Here is a 14,840-nt window from a genome sequence, read left to right on the forward strand (position 1 = left end):
ATAGTCACAACTCCTCGGCGAATTTCAGTCCGTCCCTGTCTTGACGATTCCGGTTGCTCCTGAGCCCGTTCTCGTCTTGACGTTTCCGGCTGTTCCGGAGTTCGTTGTTGACTTGGAGTAGGATTTTGAACAAGGGAACCAGAGGCTTGATCTGGAGTGCGAGCATCTGTTGGCGGGAAATGCCTAAGGAATCTCTCGATTGAGGGACGCCGGGAAAGAATGATGTCGTACCGAGAAGCCCAGCGCCGTAATGATTTCACAACTTGTTGGCAAGCCGAGCTCTCCAGCGCATTGTTCCTCCGGAGTACATGATATTCCTCCCACAGTTCGTCAACTCGACTCTGAACATCTGATATGGTCACTCCCCCGCGCACACGGATGTAATCCTCGTACGCAGTCCTCTCAGCAATGGTCGTATTCAGCTCGGCCTCCAGATCCTTCTTATCGGACTCTAAGTCCTTATTATCGGCCTCCAGCTTCACTAAACGAGCCAGAAGCTCGTCATTCTTCGTCTGATCGGCTATAGCTCTTTTCTCAGCTTCGTCTAAAGCCGAAGAGTACAGCCGTTTCCAGTGAAGTATCTCCATCTCCTTGAGTACAAAGCAGCTATATTAGTTCGGCAGCTGTACCGAGCAGATAGTAAAATACAACAGGAATAAAGGCGAGTACGAAAAGCTATACGAAGACAAGTGTAGAGAATTTTTCATTCACAAGGAAAATTTTTTACACTAGGAGGGCTTCAAGGCCATTTTACAAGGAAGAAACTAGACTAAGAGAAGGGAGACGAAATCATACTCCGCAAGCTTCGTCTCCGGCTCCTTGGTCTGGTTCAGCTTCTTTCTCCTGAGCTACCTCAGCCTCGGCCTCGCATCCTGCCGGCCTCGCCTCCGCCTCCTGATCGGCTTCCTTCTCCGGATGCCCGGCCCGCTCGACTTCGGCCTCCCGCTCCAGCGGCTCGGCCTCACCCTCTCCGTTGTAAGTCGAAGCGGGTGAAACGGGTCCCACGGAGGCAAAGATAGCCTCCAGGTTCTCGTCCCGATCAGCTCGACAACTCCGGACTCGGTCTGCAGAAAGCAGGACCGAGGATGAAGCGAGCTCCTCAAGGAGCGGCAGATTCTGAAGCCGAGCTGCTATCTCTCGGCTGTACAGAGGCAGCACGACGTCGGCCCCCTGCTCGCCCTTATCGGTAATTAGCCTTACCAGACTACCGACAAAGGCCGAGAACTGGCTGCTCAAAAAGAGTTTCTCCGTGTAAACACGGAGAGCCTCCCCCTGGGCAGCCACGGCGGCAGCCTCCTTCTGAGCCTCCCGGTGCTTCGTCTGCTCTTGCAGGATGATGAGCTGGTTTTTGGCTGACCGGGCTTCATCCTGAGCCGAGATCCTAGCAGCTCGGGCCCTCTCAAATTTGGCCTCAGCCTGTTCGGCCAGACTACGAGCAAGATGCAACTTCTTCTGCATCTCCTCGTAGTCGTGGGATGCTTTGGAGAGCTCCACGGAGACGAGCTTGGCTCTCTGAAGATGAACAAGGAAAAAACTCAACAGAATGGCCATCAAAAAATGTGGAAAAGAAGCCAAGTCAGAAAGCTTACCTCCACAAAATTCGTCGGCCATTGAAAAGGCTCAGGGACGTGTTCCGGGATGTCTGCAACCACCTCGGAGATGACCAGGTCTTTCCCCGGCACTCTTGGGGACTCATGAAATTTCCCCTTCCCTTTAGCCGAACACGGCTCCGGCTCTTTCGGATCCGAAGAAGAGGTTTTTTGCCTCTTCGGATTCTTCTCGGCTTCAGACGCCGAGCGAGGGGCTCTCTGCCTCTCCGGCTCCACAAGCTCGGAGGACTTTCGGATAGCCTTATTCAGCATGTACACTGCCAAAAAGCAAGAAAGCAAGGTTAGATTTTCGCCGCTAAAGCAGTAAAGCATAAAAAAGAAATCCTCACCCTCAGTTTCTTCGTCCGAAGACGAGATATTGAACACGAGGTCGCCCTTGACGAGCTCAGTTTCCGAGTATTGTTTCCTAATCATAGGAATCTTATTGAGCTCGCCCTCGAGCTCGGCCAACGGTTCTAACCGAGGATGGGGAATCACGGACTTCGGCCCTCTCCAAGGAAAGCCCGGAGCCGAAGTCCTATTATAAAAAAAGAAACGGTTTTGCCATTTCGGCCACTTGGTTTTGCAGAATGCCCTAAAAGGCTGTAAGGGGATCAAGTAAAACCAAGATCCCTTCCTTTTAAACTGGAAAAAATTAAGGATTGCCCGCAGAGACAGATCCTTATCTAGCCTACGGAGTTCGGCAGCAAAAGCCGACAAGTGCCTCCAAGAATTCGGAGTCACCTGACCTAAAGGGAGTTGAAAAAAATCAAGAAGCTCTACAAAAGGTGGGGGAAGAGGGAAACGAAGCCCGCAGTCTAAGCAGGCTTCGTAAACGGTGGCATAACCCTCCGGCGGGTCGTTAGCCCTATGATCATCGTCGGGAACCACCGCCTTCCCCCCGGGAAGAAGATATTTTTCGTGTAGAGATATCACGGTGTCCTTACTCAAGACGCTGTGAAAGTATTCTACAGTCTTCTCCCCGGACTCTTTCCGGCTAGAGGACCCCTTGCCCCCTTTCCTACCGCTACCTAACTCAGAAGAAGAAGAAGAAGACATGGTTCTTACTCTTTGCAAAATCTGAAGAAATTCTGAAGAAATTCTTGAAAGCGGAAGGAAATTTTTTTTTTTTCGCAAAAAAGAGAGAGTGCAGAAGAAGCAGTCGCAAAAGTGCTTCAATGATGAAGAAAGGAGGTATTTATCAGATTCGGCGAAGGTTTCAAAATCGTCGCACCGTTTCGAATCCCACCTTTTCAGGATTCAACGGCCGGATTTTACTGTCGCATTTAATGCAGTCACGCGCAAGGCACGTCCCCTGACGTCAGCCTCCCCCGTACCTTTATCCAGAATGCCGAAGTGACTCGCTTCGCCGAAGTGATTCACTTCGCTTTTCGGGGGGGGGTAGTGATGGAGTACGGACTAAACAAGCCCAACAGCAGTGACGGCCCATCAGCCCAAAGCCCAAGGAAGAGTATGAGTTCGGCATTACCACAGAGTTCGGCCTCAGCCTACAGCTCGGTAAAAGCCAACCAATCAAGCTCTACTCTCAGATCGGCAACCAAAGCAGTTCGGTCTCAGTATTCGACCGAACAAAGAGTTCGGCCTCAGCCTACAGCTCGGTAAAAGCCAACCAATCAAGCTCTGCTCTCAGGTCGGCATCAAGCTCTACTCTCAGATCGGCAACCAAAGCAGTTCGGTCTCAGTATTCGACCGAACAAGGAGTTAATGGACCCATACAGGATTTCCACAACTTCCAACACACCCACTACCACGTGGTGTCAACTCAGGCCACGATCGTAGGCCATGACCTACGCTACATGCAGGACCTCCATGACCTCCACGACATCCACAACCATCATTAGTGGTGATGCAAGCCACGATCTTAGTTCAATGTATAAATAGAACTTAGATCAGATAGAAAAGGGTTAAGCTCTCTAGAGATAAAATATCATATAGCAAGTCTGTGTTGTAAGCTGTAATCCCAGATCAAGCAATACAATCTTGCCCTCCCTTCTTCCCGTGGATGTAGATTTACCTCAGTAAATCGAACCACGTAAATCTCTGTGTCGTGATCTGTATTCTCTACCAGCATTTACTAACATCAGAAATTCGCGGATTCATCAAGAAATAATTGAAAAAAACTCGGTTTCATGCGTACTCATAGATGGACAAAACTGTTCTTTCTACTTCTATTTATAAGTCTGTTTAAATTTTAAAACAGGAAACGAGTAAATCTTGGTTAGTAAATCTCTTCTTGGTAAGTAATCTTTTTAATTTAGAGTATTTATTACTCCGTCTTCCAAAAAATGAAATTTTCAAAACAAAGGCGGTAAAGTAAGAGATATAGAATAAAAAAATAATTGAATTATTATTATGGGAGAATAAGTTCCTCTATGAATTTCTTTTCCTAAAATAGAAAATTTCTATTTGTAAGAGACTTAACAAAATTGAAATAGTTTCTATTTTTAGAGGATGACGGAAGTATTACACTCCCTCCGTCCACAAAAATAGTCTCATTTGTAGACGGCATGAGTTTTAATGAAAATTGGTAAAGTAAGAGAAAATGAGAAAAAATAGGTAAAGTAGAAGAGAGAAACTTTTCATATTAAGAAATGAGACTATTTTTGTGGACGGAAGAGTATAATATTAATAAAAAATATAAATCATTCTATATATATTAAATATAAATTGATCATTAAAATCGAGATAATATTTACAATCACATATAATGAGTATAAAATTAAATAGTTTGAAAAAATAAATAAGATTCATACTATCAAAAAGTGATATATTATATTAACTGGCGTCAAACTCTATACTATTTTGTCTCTATATTCAGTGAGATTTTACTATTCATTCTCAATAGTCAATTATATAAATCATCTAACATGAGTATTTTAGATTATATAAACATTTTAAGAAATAAATATAAAAGAATAATATAAGTAAGATTTTATAAAATATTGAACCCATCGCATTACTTTATGAATTTACATAAAATAAAAAAAGAATTAATAATGTGGCTAATCATAGTTCTTTATTCTAGTACGAAAAAACGAAGAACTAGAAATCCTCTACTTCACCAGTAAAAGCGGATAAGATAGTTGATGACTCGGAATTCGGAATTTCCCAAATAAAAATTTCGGAGATTCCATTTGTCATCTCTCTGATCTTTCCCCGAATCCTGTTTTCTACCGAGATACCCAATCGGAATTTCACACTGCTCACTCAATCCTCAAATCCCCTTTTTGTAAACCCGAACACACCAGATGTTCGATCAAATGCCTATGAGAAACCGTCGTACTAATTGCTTCCGATTTTGATAGATGGAGAGCTTAATCTGCTACACGTCTCCATATCCCTTCCACCGCAGCAACAGATTCTTACCCGTAGCAGCATTCGCATCCGCCAAAAAACCCAAGCACCGCAAAAGGCTGCAGCTTCCCAAGAATCTCCGCCACCGCCGCCACACCGAGGCTCCGCCCGACTTCCACCCTGTGATTCACCGCGTCGAGGATTCCGATTGTGAGGAAAACGACAGAATTGATGACGGTGATAGAGATGTATCGTGGGAATCGGATGAACTCGAAGCCATTTCATCCCTTTTCCAAGGGAGAGTTCCTCAGAAGCCCGGGAATTTGAGCCGGCAACGGCCTCTTCCGCTTCCTCTTCCTCACAAGATCCGACCTTTGGGAGTTCCCACTTCCAAGAAACTGATCAGGACTCATGTTGCTCTGTCGAGGCAGCCGGTGTCTAATCAAATTTACAAGAATCCGGCTTTCTTGATCAGCTTAGCTAGGGAGATCAAGAGCCTCCAATCTGATGATAACGTGTCCTTAGTTCTCAACCAATGGAGCCGGCTTCTCCGGAAAGGATCGCTGTCGCTGACGGTGAGGGAGCTCGGGCATATGGGGCTCCCGAACCGCGCGTTGCACGTGCTCTGCTGGGCTCAAAACCAGCCCCATCTGTTCCCCGATGACCGGATCCTTGCTTCCACGGTTGAGGTCATGGCGAGGGCGCACGACTTGAAGATGCCGTTCGAGTTGGACGGCTTCCTCAACTTATCGAGCCAGAGCGTGTACGAGGCGGTCGTGAGGGGGCTCGTGAGAGGAGGGAACACGCGCCTCGCCTGCAGGCTTCTCTCAGCTGCTGAGAGTCGGAAAAGAGTGCTGAGCCCGAGCGTGTACGCGAAAGTGATTCTTGAACTTGGGAAGTGCCCGGATAGGAGGATGCTCGCGCTGCCGCTGCTGGAGGAGCTCGCGAAGAGGGACGATCTCGCGCTGAGCCAGCAGGACTGCACGGCCGTCATGAAGGTGTGTGCGAGGCTGGGGAAGTTCGACGTTGTGGAGGCGCTGTACGACTGGGTGAAGAGCTCGGGTAGGATCATCCCCGGTGTGGTGATGTACACGGCTCTGATCCACAGCCGGTTTCTCGAGGGGAGGTACAGGGATGCGATGGCGGTTGTGTGGGAAATGGAGGCTTCGAATTGCCCGGTTGATCTCCCGGCATATCGCGTGCTGCTGAGGCTTTTCGTTGCCTCGGGCGACGTGTCGAGGGCCGGTAGGTACTTTGCTAAGCTGAAGGAGTGTGGTTTTACTCCGACTTTTGATATATATAGGGGAGTGATTGAGGTGTTTATGGCTGATGGGAGGCTTGCAAAGTGCAAGGAAATATGCCGTGAGGCTGAGATGGCTGGATTCAAGATAGATCTTGACAAATTGATGTAGTTTTTGGTGATATGGAAATTTGATTTATATATTTATGAAAATTTATGGTTTGATTTCTTTTTGGATTTGAAGTGCCTTTAATTTGAACTACAGAAGTTCCAAATACAGAAGAAACAGGAAATAGAATGGAAGTAAGAGTGGTGCAACATTTTATTTTAGTTTTGCTGTGAAATGCTAATAGATATCACCCTAAGGTGACTTCAACCATGAACTTGGATGAAAAACGCAGAGCGACCATACAACTGTAAGATCGATACTTATTTGTATAGGCGAGAAAACGGATGATCTGGTCCGGTGCAGGGAGTTGTGTATGGCTATGCTCCAGAACCAGCCAAACGCCTCTTGGTTGCGTTGGAGACTGCAACCTGACCGAGCTTATCTTCTTCTCTTGAAACCATTCGTTCTTGCAATGGCACGTATGGTCGTACCCACACACCAGTGTACACCTGGAAATGAAACCAATATCAAAATGCAGTAGAATCGATATAATGGAAAAATAATTCCCCAACGACGGTCAGAAAAGTTCGCCTCCCTCATGAAGGACTCTGTTTGTCTCGGAAACCATCAAGACGGGAAAAATGCAGTGTAACAAGAAGTATTTAACCAATTTTCAGGCCAATTACATAATCTAGGAAAGTAACGACATGGGGAAAAACCGTGCTGCATTCTAGTTCATCTATAACAAGCCGGCTCCAATGTCTCAAAGGAAGAACTTGACAAAGAAAGCCGGGTAAAGATTACCTGTGCTGGTCTCATTATCTTTGTGTCGGGATCATCTAGGGACTCTCGCCAGTGAGATAGATAGCCAGCCATTCGAGGAATTGCAAACAAAACTGGAAAGAACTCTGTTGGGAAACCCATAGCCCTGAATACAACATGGGGACGAGTACACTTAGAAGATACCAAAATTATTGCAAGATGAAAACGAAGCCAAAGAGAATGTCAATAATAATACCTGTATATTAAGCCAGAATAGAAGTCAACATTTGGGTACAACTTCCTCTTCACAAAGTACTCATCCGATAATGCAGCTTTTTCCAAGGCTATGGCCACCTGTAAATGACATTAACCGATTCTTAAGATCCAGCATGCATCTCAAATTTACTCTTGATTTGCAGACAATGCTTGGATCGTGTATTAATAAGGTTATCGAAAAATAATTATTCCTCTTTAGCAATGCTCGAAATTCAGGGTTCAAAAGACCCACCTCTATAAGAGGATCCCTGCCAACAATTGAAAATACTTCCTCAGCAAGTTTCTTGATGACCTTTGCTCGCGGATCATAGTTCTTGTAGACGCGGTGCCCAAAACCAGACATCTTACGCTTCCTAGAGATTATGGCATTTCACTTGCAAAATGTTAAACCCATCAACATGAACCTTTTGATATTTGTCCAAAAAAAGATGGCAGGCAAGGAAAGATACCAACCTGTTCTTTACGCCTTCGATGAAGTCAGGAATATTGTCTATGGTTCCGATCTCACTCAACATCTTAAGCACAGCCTACAAAGTAAACAACAAGAAAAGACTGGATTTTAATGCAACTTGAACAGTTCATAATCACAGATACCAAAATCTTCTTATGAAGTAGTTTCATAGAAATAAAAGATGAGTACCTCATTTGCTCCACCATGAAGAGGACCATATAGAGCGCCAACTGCACCAGAAAGGGCTGTATACACATCAACGCCACTGTAGAAGCAGATTTACACAAGTTAAAAATCAAAACTTCAATTTTTTCATTGTTCAATAAGACGATTAGATATAACCTTGAAGCAAGGTGCCTCGCAGCTGCAGTGGAGCAATTCATCTCATGCTCTGCATGTAATATGAAAAGAATATCTAGTGTACGAGCAAGCCGAGGATTTGGTCTGTAAGACCTATTGCCCCTGTTTTTTTACAGCGGAACATTAGTTGTAACATCACCTCAGCTACAAATAAATCAAACATTTGGTAATATGCACTAAGATAGATCTGTAGTGGGTTATACTTAACTTGATCTTAATCTTAAAGATAAAATATTTGGAACACATGAAAGAATAAATGCATACAATGAATCAAGCATATATAAGAAGTTCTCCGAGTATGAGAGGTTGCTGGATGGAAGAACAGGTGGCCTCCCAGCCATTCTCAAATAGGCAGCTGCAGCAATTGTTGGCGCCTGAAAATAATTCATAGGCTTTAAATATTTCCTCCACCAAATATCATGATCAGCTGTACAATGTTGTGAAATATGTCGAAGCAAATATGCATGCAGACGGTAGACATGATCTGAGTATTACCTTCCCAAGTATGCGGACAATTTGTTTGTCTCTCACTTGCTTAGACTCATATATGTCTTGGCCCTATGTCAAAGAACATTGATGAATAAATAAACAGAAAAGTATTCTTTCGAGAAGATAAATTCTAAAGTCGTGGCAACAACACCAACAGTACCCTTTTTTTATGGAGTTTCAAGCTAGTCAAAATCTGATATAAGGAACAAGTGAACAACAAAGAAGAAAAACTGTAAAAACTCTATACTAAAAAAATAAAATAGAAAAGACTTACTCGTAAAGCTGGATTTGCATCAGGATGAAAGACTGAAAGAGCACTCATAGCACTAACAAGAACACCCATTGGGTGAGCATCATGCGGCATTGCTTGTATGATGTCCTGCCAAATACGGCGAAACACCTTTAGAAACTCAATTTTCATGTGAAAACCCCATCGAGATTGAACAGTATCCTAACCATATATATGATCAACCCAAAAGAAATGTACTATGATAAATGCAATAGAAAAGAAACACATGTGCACACACAAAACTACGTATTGACAAGCGACTTTCAGACAAAGAGAAGACAACTTAGAGAAAAATACCAATATTCCTTGAGGAACAGCTGAATGTTGTGAGACGGAAAATTCCCAATCTGCCAACTGACCTTCGGACGGTAAATTGCCATACACTACCCAAAAAAGGAGACTTCGTCAAAATTTAATGCAAGAGAGGCGAAAAAGCAACCAGTGTCGAAAATCAAATTGACCAGCCAGTGAACTTAACAAGTAAAACTAGTAACAAGAGAAGCAAGTACCAACCAAAACAGAGTCACGCTACGAATACTAAACATACAAATCAACAAAACCATGCGTTAGATGCCAAATCAAATCATAAATTAGGCATTTCCTCAGATGCAAACACAGAAGAAACTTGCACTAGTAAAAAATGTAAAGCTTACTCAAAAGATAAGCAACTTCCAAAAACGAACTCCCCTCCGCCAGCTCCTCAATCGGATAGCCTCTGTATCTAAGAATCCCTTCGTCTCCGTCAATATAGCAGATGGACGATCGCACCGGCGCCGTGTTGAGGTAACCAGGATCGTAAAGCTTAATCCCCTTGTCATTCCTCCCGGTGGTAATCTGCAACACTCAATCGAATCATCACACTAGAAATTAAAACGATTATTCGAATTAACTACTGAAGCGATAAACATCAACACACACACACACACACACTTGAAATTGAAGTTACGAGATAAAAATTGGGGAAAACCTTTTTGAGGTCGGTGGCTTTGACGGTGCCTTCCTCGGAGACCTGAACCTGGTACTTTTTGCCAGTGCGGTCGTCGATTAGGGTTAGCGATCCTTTCAGATACGGCGGCGGCGCGAAGGCGGCGGAGCAGGCGGATGATTCGAGAATTGCGGCGGCGCGGTGATCAAATGGAGCTGCCAGGTGAGCTGAGAGCACGGCCAAGCGGCCTCGGGCGAGTTTTGAGTGATCGAAGCCTTCCATTTTTGTTGATGTTGTTGAATAGTTGTCTTCCTCAATCGAACAGTGGTGAAAGGAGCTTCAATTTACCGAATTTTGTGTGTGAGAGAGAATTCGCGCGTAATGGGAAGAGGAAGCAAATTATGAAACAACTAACTCAATGCTTTACGAAATCATTATATCCACATTTTATTATAACATTAATAAATATATAAAACTAATAATAAAAATGAGGTTCAGATTATCTTTCCTAATTAAAACTTGCATTGAATCATAACTATTAATAATGTCGTCAGTTACCAACTTTTTAGCATAACTATTTTAATTTTGTTTTCATCAAATGCCCATATTTTACCATGTAGTATTCCATAAAATTTATGTTATAAATTTTGTTTATGTGTTACAGATTTTTATTTCTTTCAAAGTTTGATAATTTTTAAGAAATATAGTAGTACTAAATTTCTAAAACACCTTATATTTTCGGAACTAGAGGTATTAAATATTATTAACATTTACTAGTTTTTCCTAAATAACATTGTTTCATGTGTTGAGATAAAAAAAAACAATATTTCAGTTTTCTATTATTAAAATTTGTATATTGAAATATTTTATGGAAATGCTAAATATAACACATTTAATTAAAAAATTTGAATACATCGGTCAAAAACATGAGATATGTTGATTTATGAAATAAAATTATTTATAATTGAATTGTGGTGTGGCATGGCAGTGCGTTGGGATGCGCACTATATTATCCTTATCATATCATAAGCTAGTGATTTCTATATAGGATTTTATTGTTTTTTGCAATATTATCAAGAGGCTCAAATTCCAATATTTTTCATATTATACGTGCTTTGTGATAAAACTACAAACTAGTTGAAATGTAATATTACTAGTAAATTTTGGTTGGGCTTTGGAAATATGATAAAACTTCTCAACAAGACGTCATCCGCAACGCATCTCTTAGCCGTCTCTTATCTCATCCTGGAGAGACGAGACGTATAAGAGACGGCGTTGCAGCCTTCCGTCTCCATCCCGTCTCAGAGAGACGCTCGTCCCGGAGGGACAGCTCGCGAGACGTCTCGCCACGCGCGTTGGCGATGTGGCGAGCTCCGGTTCGTCCGTGACGCCTACTCGCCGGCCCGCGAGTGGGCATCGTTTTTTTCCGAAAAAATGTTTTTTTTTTTATTTTTTTTAAATTCAATAAAAATTCAATAATTTTAAAAAAAATCCCAAAAAATATACTAATCGTTTATAGGCATTTTTTGCAAATTTTTAATTTTTTTTTATTTTTTAAGCCTCCAATCACTTCTATAAATATCAAATCATTCCCACAAATTAATCCACCATAAAAATATGTTTTTTATTTAAATTATGTATTTTTAATTTTCTTAGGATTTTATTAATGAGATTTTTAATTTTTTTAAAATTTTAAGTTGTAATTTTATTTTATTTAATGAAATGTGTTTTTATTAATTGAATTTGTTGAAAATAATAATAAAAAATGAAATTGAATGTATAGTTAAGGGAAGAGATGGTTAAGAGACGGATAAGAGATGGAGGGTTGCAGGTGCTGTCTCTTAGTTAAGAGAGGGGGTAAAAAGTACAGTGGAGCCATGAATAGTTAAGAGATGAGACATATAATAGATAGCATTGCGGATGACCGAGAGGACAATTAAAGTAACAAAATCATTGAATAAACATATTATTATTTGTAAATTTGGTCACTAACAGCTATTAATAAAAAGAAACTGGTATATCTTCGAATATTGAACACTTCTTTCAGCCTCAAAACATTCCTTCTGCCACATTTGTGCAAAAATGAGAATCACTGCCATGGTAAATTAGAACAAAATTAATAAATAGAAGTATATGGATAATTGGCGCTAAAACTACGAACTTTGGTCAATTCTAGTATTGGCATTCAAATTTCGAAAAGTATGAGACAAACCCGAATTGGCCTGATGTATGGGGTTTTAGCGACAATTAGCCATTAAAAATCAGAAAGAAACAGAGCAATATTCAGCGTTAGACCTGATCTATTCGCGGTTCTTGGTGGCATATGCAATGAAATTTACACCTATATCGTCAGAGAGGAACCATCGCCCGGTCAGGGGGTTGTAGGCGAACCCAGCCATCTCTTGAACCTGAAAGGGAATGCAAACAGCAATTTACATCTCGTGAACGAAAGGAAAGACTGCTACAAATGGTACATGTATTTGCTTCGGACTTACAGAAACTGAAGCACGTTGAAGAATTAGGACTAGCTCTTCTGGGGTGAGAAAGCTCGACCAGTCATGTGTGCCCGCTGGTAGCTGAGAGATTTATGCGCGTCAAAACAGTGTCATTATGAACAAAAACATATGAAAAATATATCTGCAGAATTTACGGAATATGCCTAAGTAGATACTACTACAGTGCCAGATATGAAGCTCGGGGATGTCAGAAAAAATAAGTTTGTGACTTTATTTTTTGCAGGAATGTCGTCATTGTGGTGAATAAGCATGTCTTAATCACATCGAGCATCTATGGAAAAGTGGCATACCCAACGCAAGACATATTCTGCCATGACGATAGCTGTTGCATATGCCCTCATTGATCGATTGATTGTTGAGATCACAGTAGCTCCACCATTTTCAGTCAAAGCTGACAACGATTTGCAGAAATCAGCAGGATCTGCAACATGCTCAATTACCTGGATAGCATGTAAACAATCAGGTGGCATCTCCACAATCCAAGAAGTAGCATGGGAAAGCAACAAATACATATGCATTCATTTCATATTACAATCTCAAAGAGTGCATCGTCTCAGTATAAATCTCCAGTTAAAGCATTAACAACATACCTCAAGAGCAAGTACAGCATCGAATTTCCTCTGCTCTTCCACCAATTTCTCTATCAAAGCATAGTATTTAAATCAGGTTCAGAAGACTAGGTTTCCAAGTCTGGAAAGTAAATCTTATACAAATGAATCAAATAATAGATCGACAAAGGCATAGATGTTAATTCCCAAAAAATGTTCATACCCCATATGGGGATTAACAGAATGACACAAAACCACAAAGACGGAACTTTTTTGTCAAAACTGTCAGAAATGATGGCAATAAATAACTACATGAGCTAACCAAGTCATGAAAAATACAAAAATGCAAGTTTCCATGCTAAAGATAGTGACTGGAAATATGTACGAGAAATAAAAATAATAATTCAACCGCCTCAACCTTCACACTGAACATATAAGTACGACATATACCAGCTGTTGTACAAAGATAGTCAATAGATGAAGTTGTTGGATCCAAATCCTGCAAAATATATACACTCTCACTGACATAAACAATACGAAAAGTTTCTCATGCACTTCAAAAGTATATGGAAACGGGTTGACAATAGGTAATAATTTCAGTTCATTTGGGTAACATCAGGCAGAGTACAGCTCTGTAAATATATTGCTGGATAGAATCCATTCCATTTTTATTTGCTAATGTTGTCCACCGCTATCTTTAACTGATAACGAATAATAGGTTTGCATATCAATGTTCAAGTTTTCCTGTAATTCATTGTAAACGGTTGAATATGAAACAAGATGACATGCAATTTCAAAATAAAACCATACAAGACATGTGCGTGGAATGCACTGAACTAGTTAAATTCTCCTTTTCCTCCATAAATAAGACATACCGCGTGAAGCTGGGCAATTCTGATATTCTTTTCCACAGCATCAACCCCGGTAACACTTGCACCCATGCGTGCTAAAGGCTGAAACATGATAAAACAATCAATGAAGGCCAGAAACGAGTCATCCTAAGACACAAACCAATACTAGCAAACATTCCACATACATGTCAAGATTTACAAGTACACTACATAGATAACCAATTCAACAACAATAATTAATACAAGAACAATACTCAATAAACTCCGACCAGCCCAGAGAACACGAAATCCGAATATTTATCAACGAATCATGCCAACTCCAAAGATCACCAAAGCAGATAAAAGTTATACCTCAGATAAAATCCCTCCTCCACAACCAACATCCACAAATTTCAATCCTTCAAACGGCCTCGAACTGTGTGGATCCTTACTGAAACATGTTGCATTGAACATTACTCAATTTTTGGGGAAAATACTAAAAAACTCTGTACATTTACATAAAGAAAATCAATTTACAGAAACAGCTAAATATGCAAAAGCAAACTGAAATTACCCAAAATGCCGGCACAAAGTTGACCTAATAAACGCAAGCCTCGTCGGATTCATCGCATGCAGCGGCTTGAACGGTCCATCAGCATCCCACCTAACACCAATTAAACAAATTGATAAAGCATAGTAAAGCAAAATCTTCGAATTCAACAAACAATGATTCAATTCTTCTTATAAAAAAATGAAAACCATGTCTCGGAAATGGCGGCGAACTTCTTCAGCTCAGCTTCATTCAAAGAGCTTTTGGAAGCCGTCAGTGAAGGAGTTGAAACCGGAACGAGTGGAGGTTCCGGGGAGACCGTAGTGATTGGATTGGCGGCGGCCGGAATTGGAAGCGGAGCATCCGAATAACGCCGGGTTTGGAGCTTGTGGTGAAATTCAAGGCTCGGGTAGTAGTGATTCGCGGTCTGTGAACTGAGGCCGGCGGGCCGGGCTAGCAATCGGGCTCGGGCTAGAATTTGCCTTGGAATCATTTTCGTAAACGGAAGACGAAGGCGGTGGCTCTTCGGAAGAACGCACTGTGGGGAAGAGATAGATAGTGGGCCGGGCCATAATCTAACGAATAATCAAG

The 14,840-nt window shown here is 41.8% G+C and overlaps 3 protein-coding genes across 3 annotated transcripts; 1 reads left to right on the plus strand and 2 right to left on the minus strand.

Annotated features, from left to right (window-relative positions):
* Positions 1–4,613: 4,613 nt before the first annotated feature.
* LOC121759347 (pentatricopeptide repeat-containing protein At2g01860) lies at positions 4,614–6,372 on the plus strand. Its single transcript, XM_042154902.1, has one exon. The coding sequence runs from the start codon at positions 4,916–4,918 to the stop codon at positions 6,314–6,316; it is 1,401 nt and encodes a 466-aa protein (XP_042010836.1). The 5' UTR covers positions 4,614–4,915; the 3' UTR covers positions 6,317–6,372.
* A 70-nt stretch (positions 6,373–6,442) lies between these two features.
* LOC121759346 (citrate synthase, glyoxysomal-like) lies at positions 6,443–10,216 on the minus strand. The gene is made up of 13 exons (XM_042154901.1): positions 9,848–10,216; positions 9,534–9,714; positions 9,178–9,263; positions 8,866–8,970; positions 8,598–8,660; positions 8,367–8,476; positions 8,085–8,204; positions 7,932–8,007; positions 7,745–7,818; positions 7,524–7,644; positions 7,272–7,369; positions 7,058–7,181; positions 6,443–6,762 (listed from the first exon to the last, which is right to left on the minus strand). Exons 1-13 carry the CDS (start codon positions 10,085–10,087, stop codon positions 6,631–6,633), a joined length of 1,530 nt encoding a protein of 509 aa, XP_042010835.1. The 5' UTR covers positions 10,088–10,216; the 3' UTR covers positions 6,443–6,630.
* A 1,525-nt stretch (positions 10,217–11,741) lies between these two features.
* Positions 11,742–14,798, minus strand: LOC121759663 (ubiquinone biosynthesis O-methyltransferase, mitochondrial-like). Its single transcript, XM_042155325.1, has 10 exons — positions 14,459–14,798; positions 14,274–14,363; positions 14,072–14,150; positions 13,745–13,822; positions 13,320–13,368; positions 12,912–12,961; positions 12,612–12,761; positions 12,301–12,381; positions 12,101–12,213; positions 11,742–11,897 (listed from the first exon to the last, which is right to left on the minus strand). The coding sequence occupies exons 1-9, from the start codon at positions 14,740–14,742 to the stop codon at positions 12,106–12,108; spliced, it is 969 nt and encodes a 322-aa protein (XP_042011259.1). The 5' UTR covers positions 14,743–14,798; the 3' UTR covers positions 11,742–11,897; positions 12,101–12,105.
* Positions 14,799–14,840: the final 42 nt, after the last annotated feature.

Source organism: Salvia splendens, chromosome 12 (genome assembly GCF_004379255.2).
Source record: "Salvia splendens isolate huo1 chromosome 12, SspV2, whole genome shotgun sequence".
NCBI lineage: Eukaryota > Viridiplantae > Streptophyta > Magnoliopsida > Lamiales > Lamiaceae > Salvia > Salvia splendens.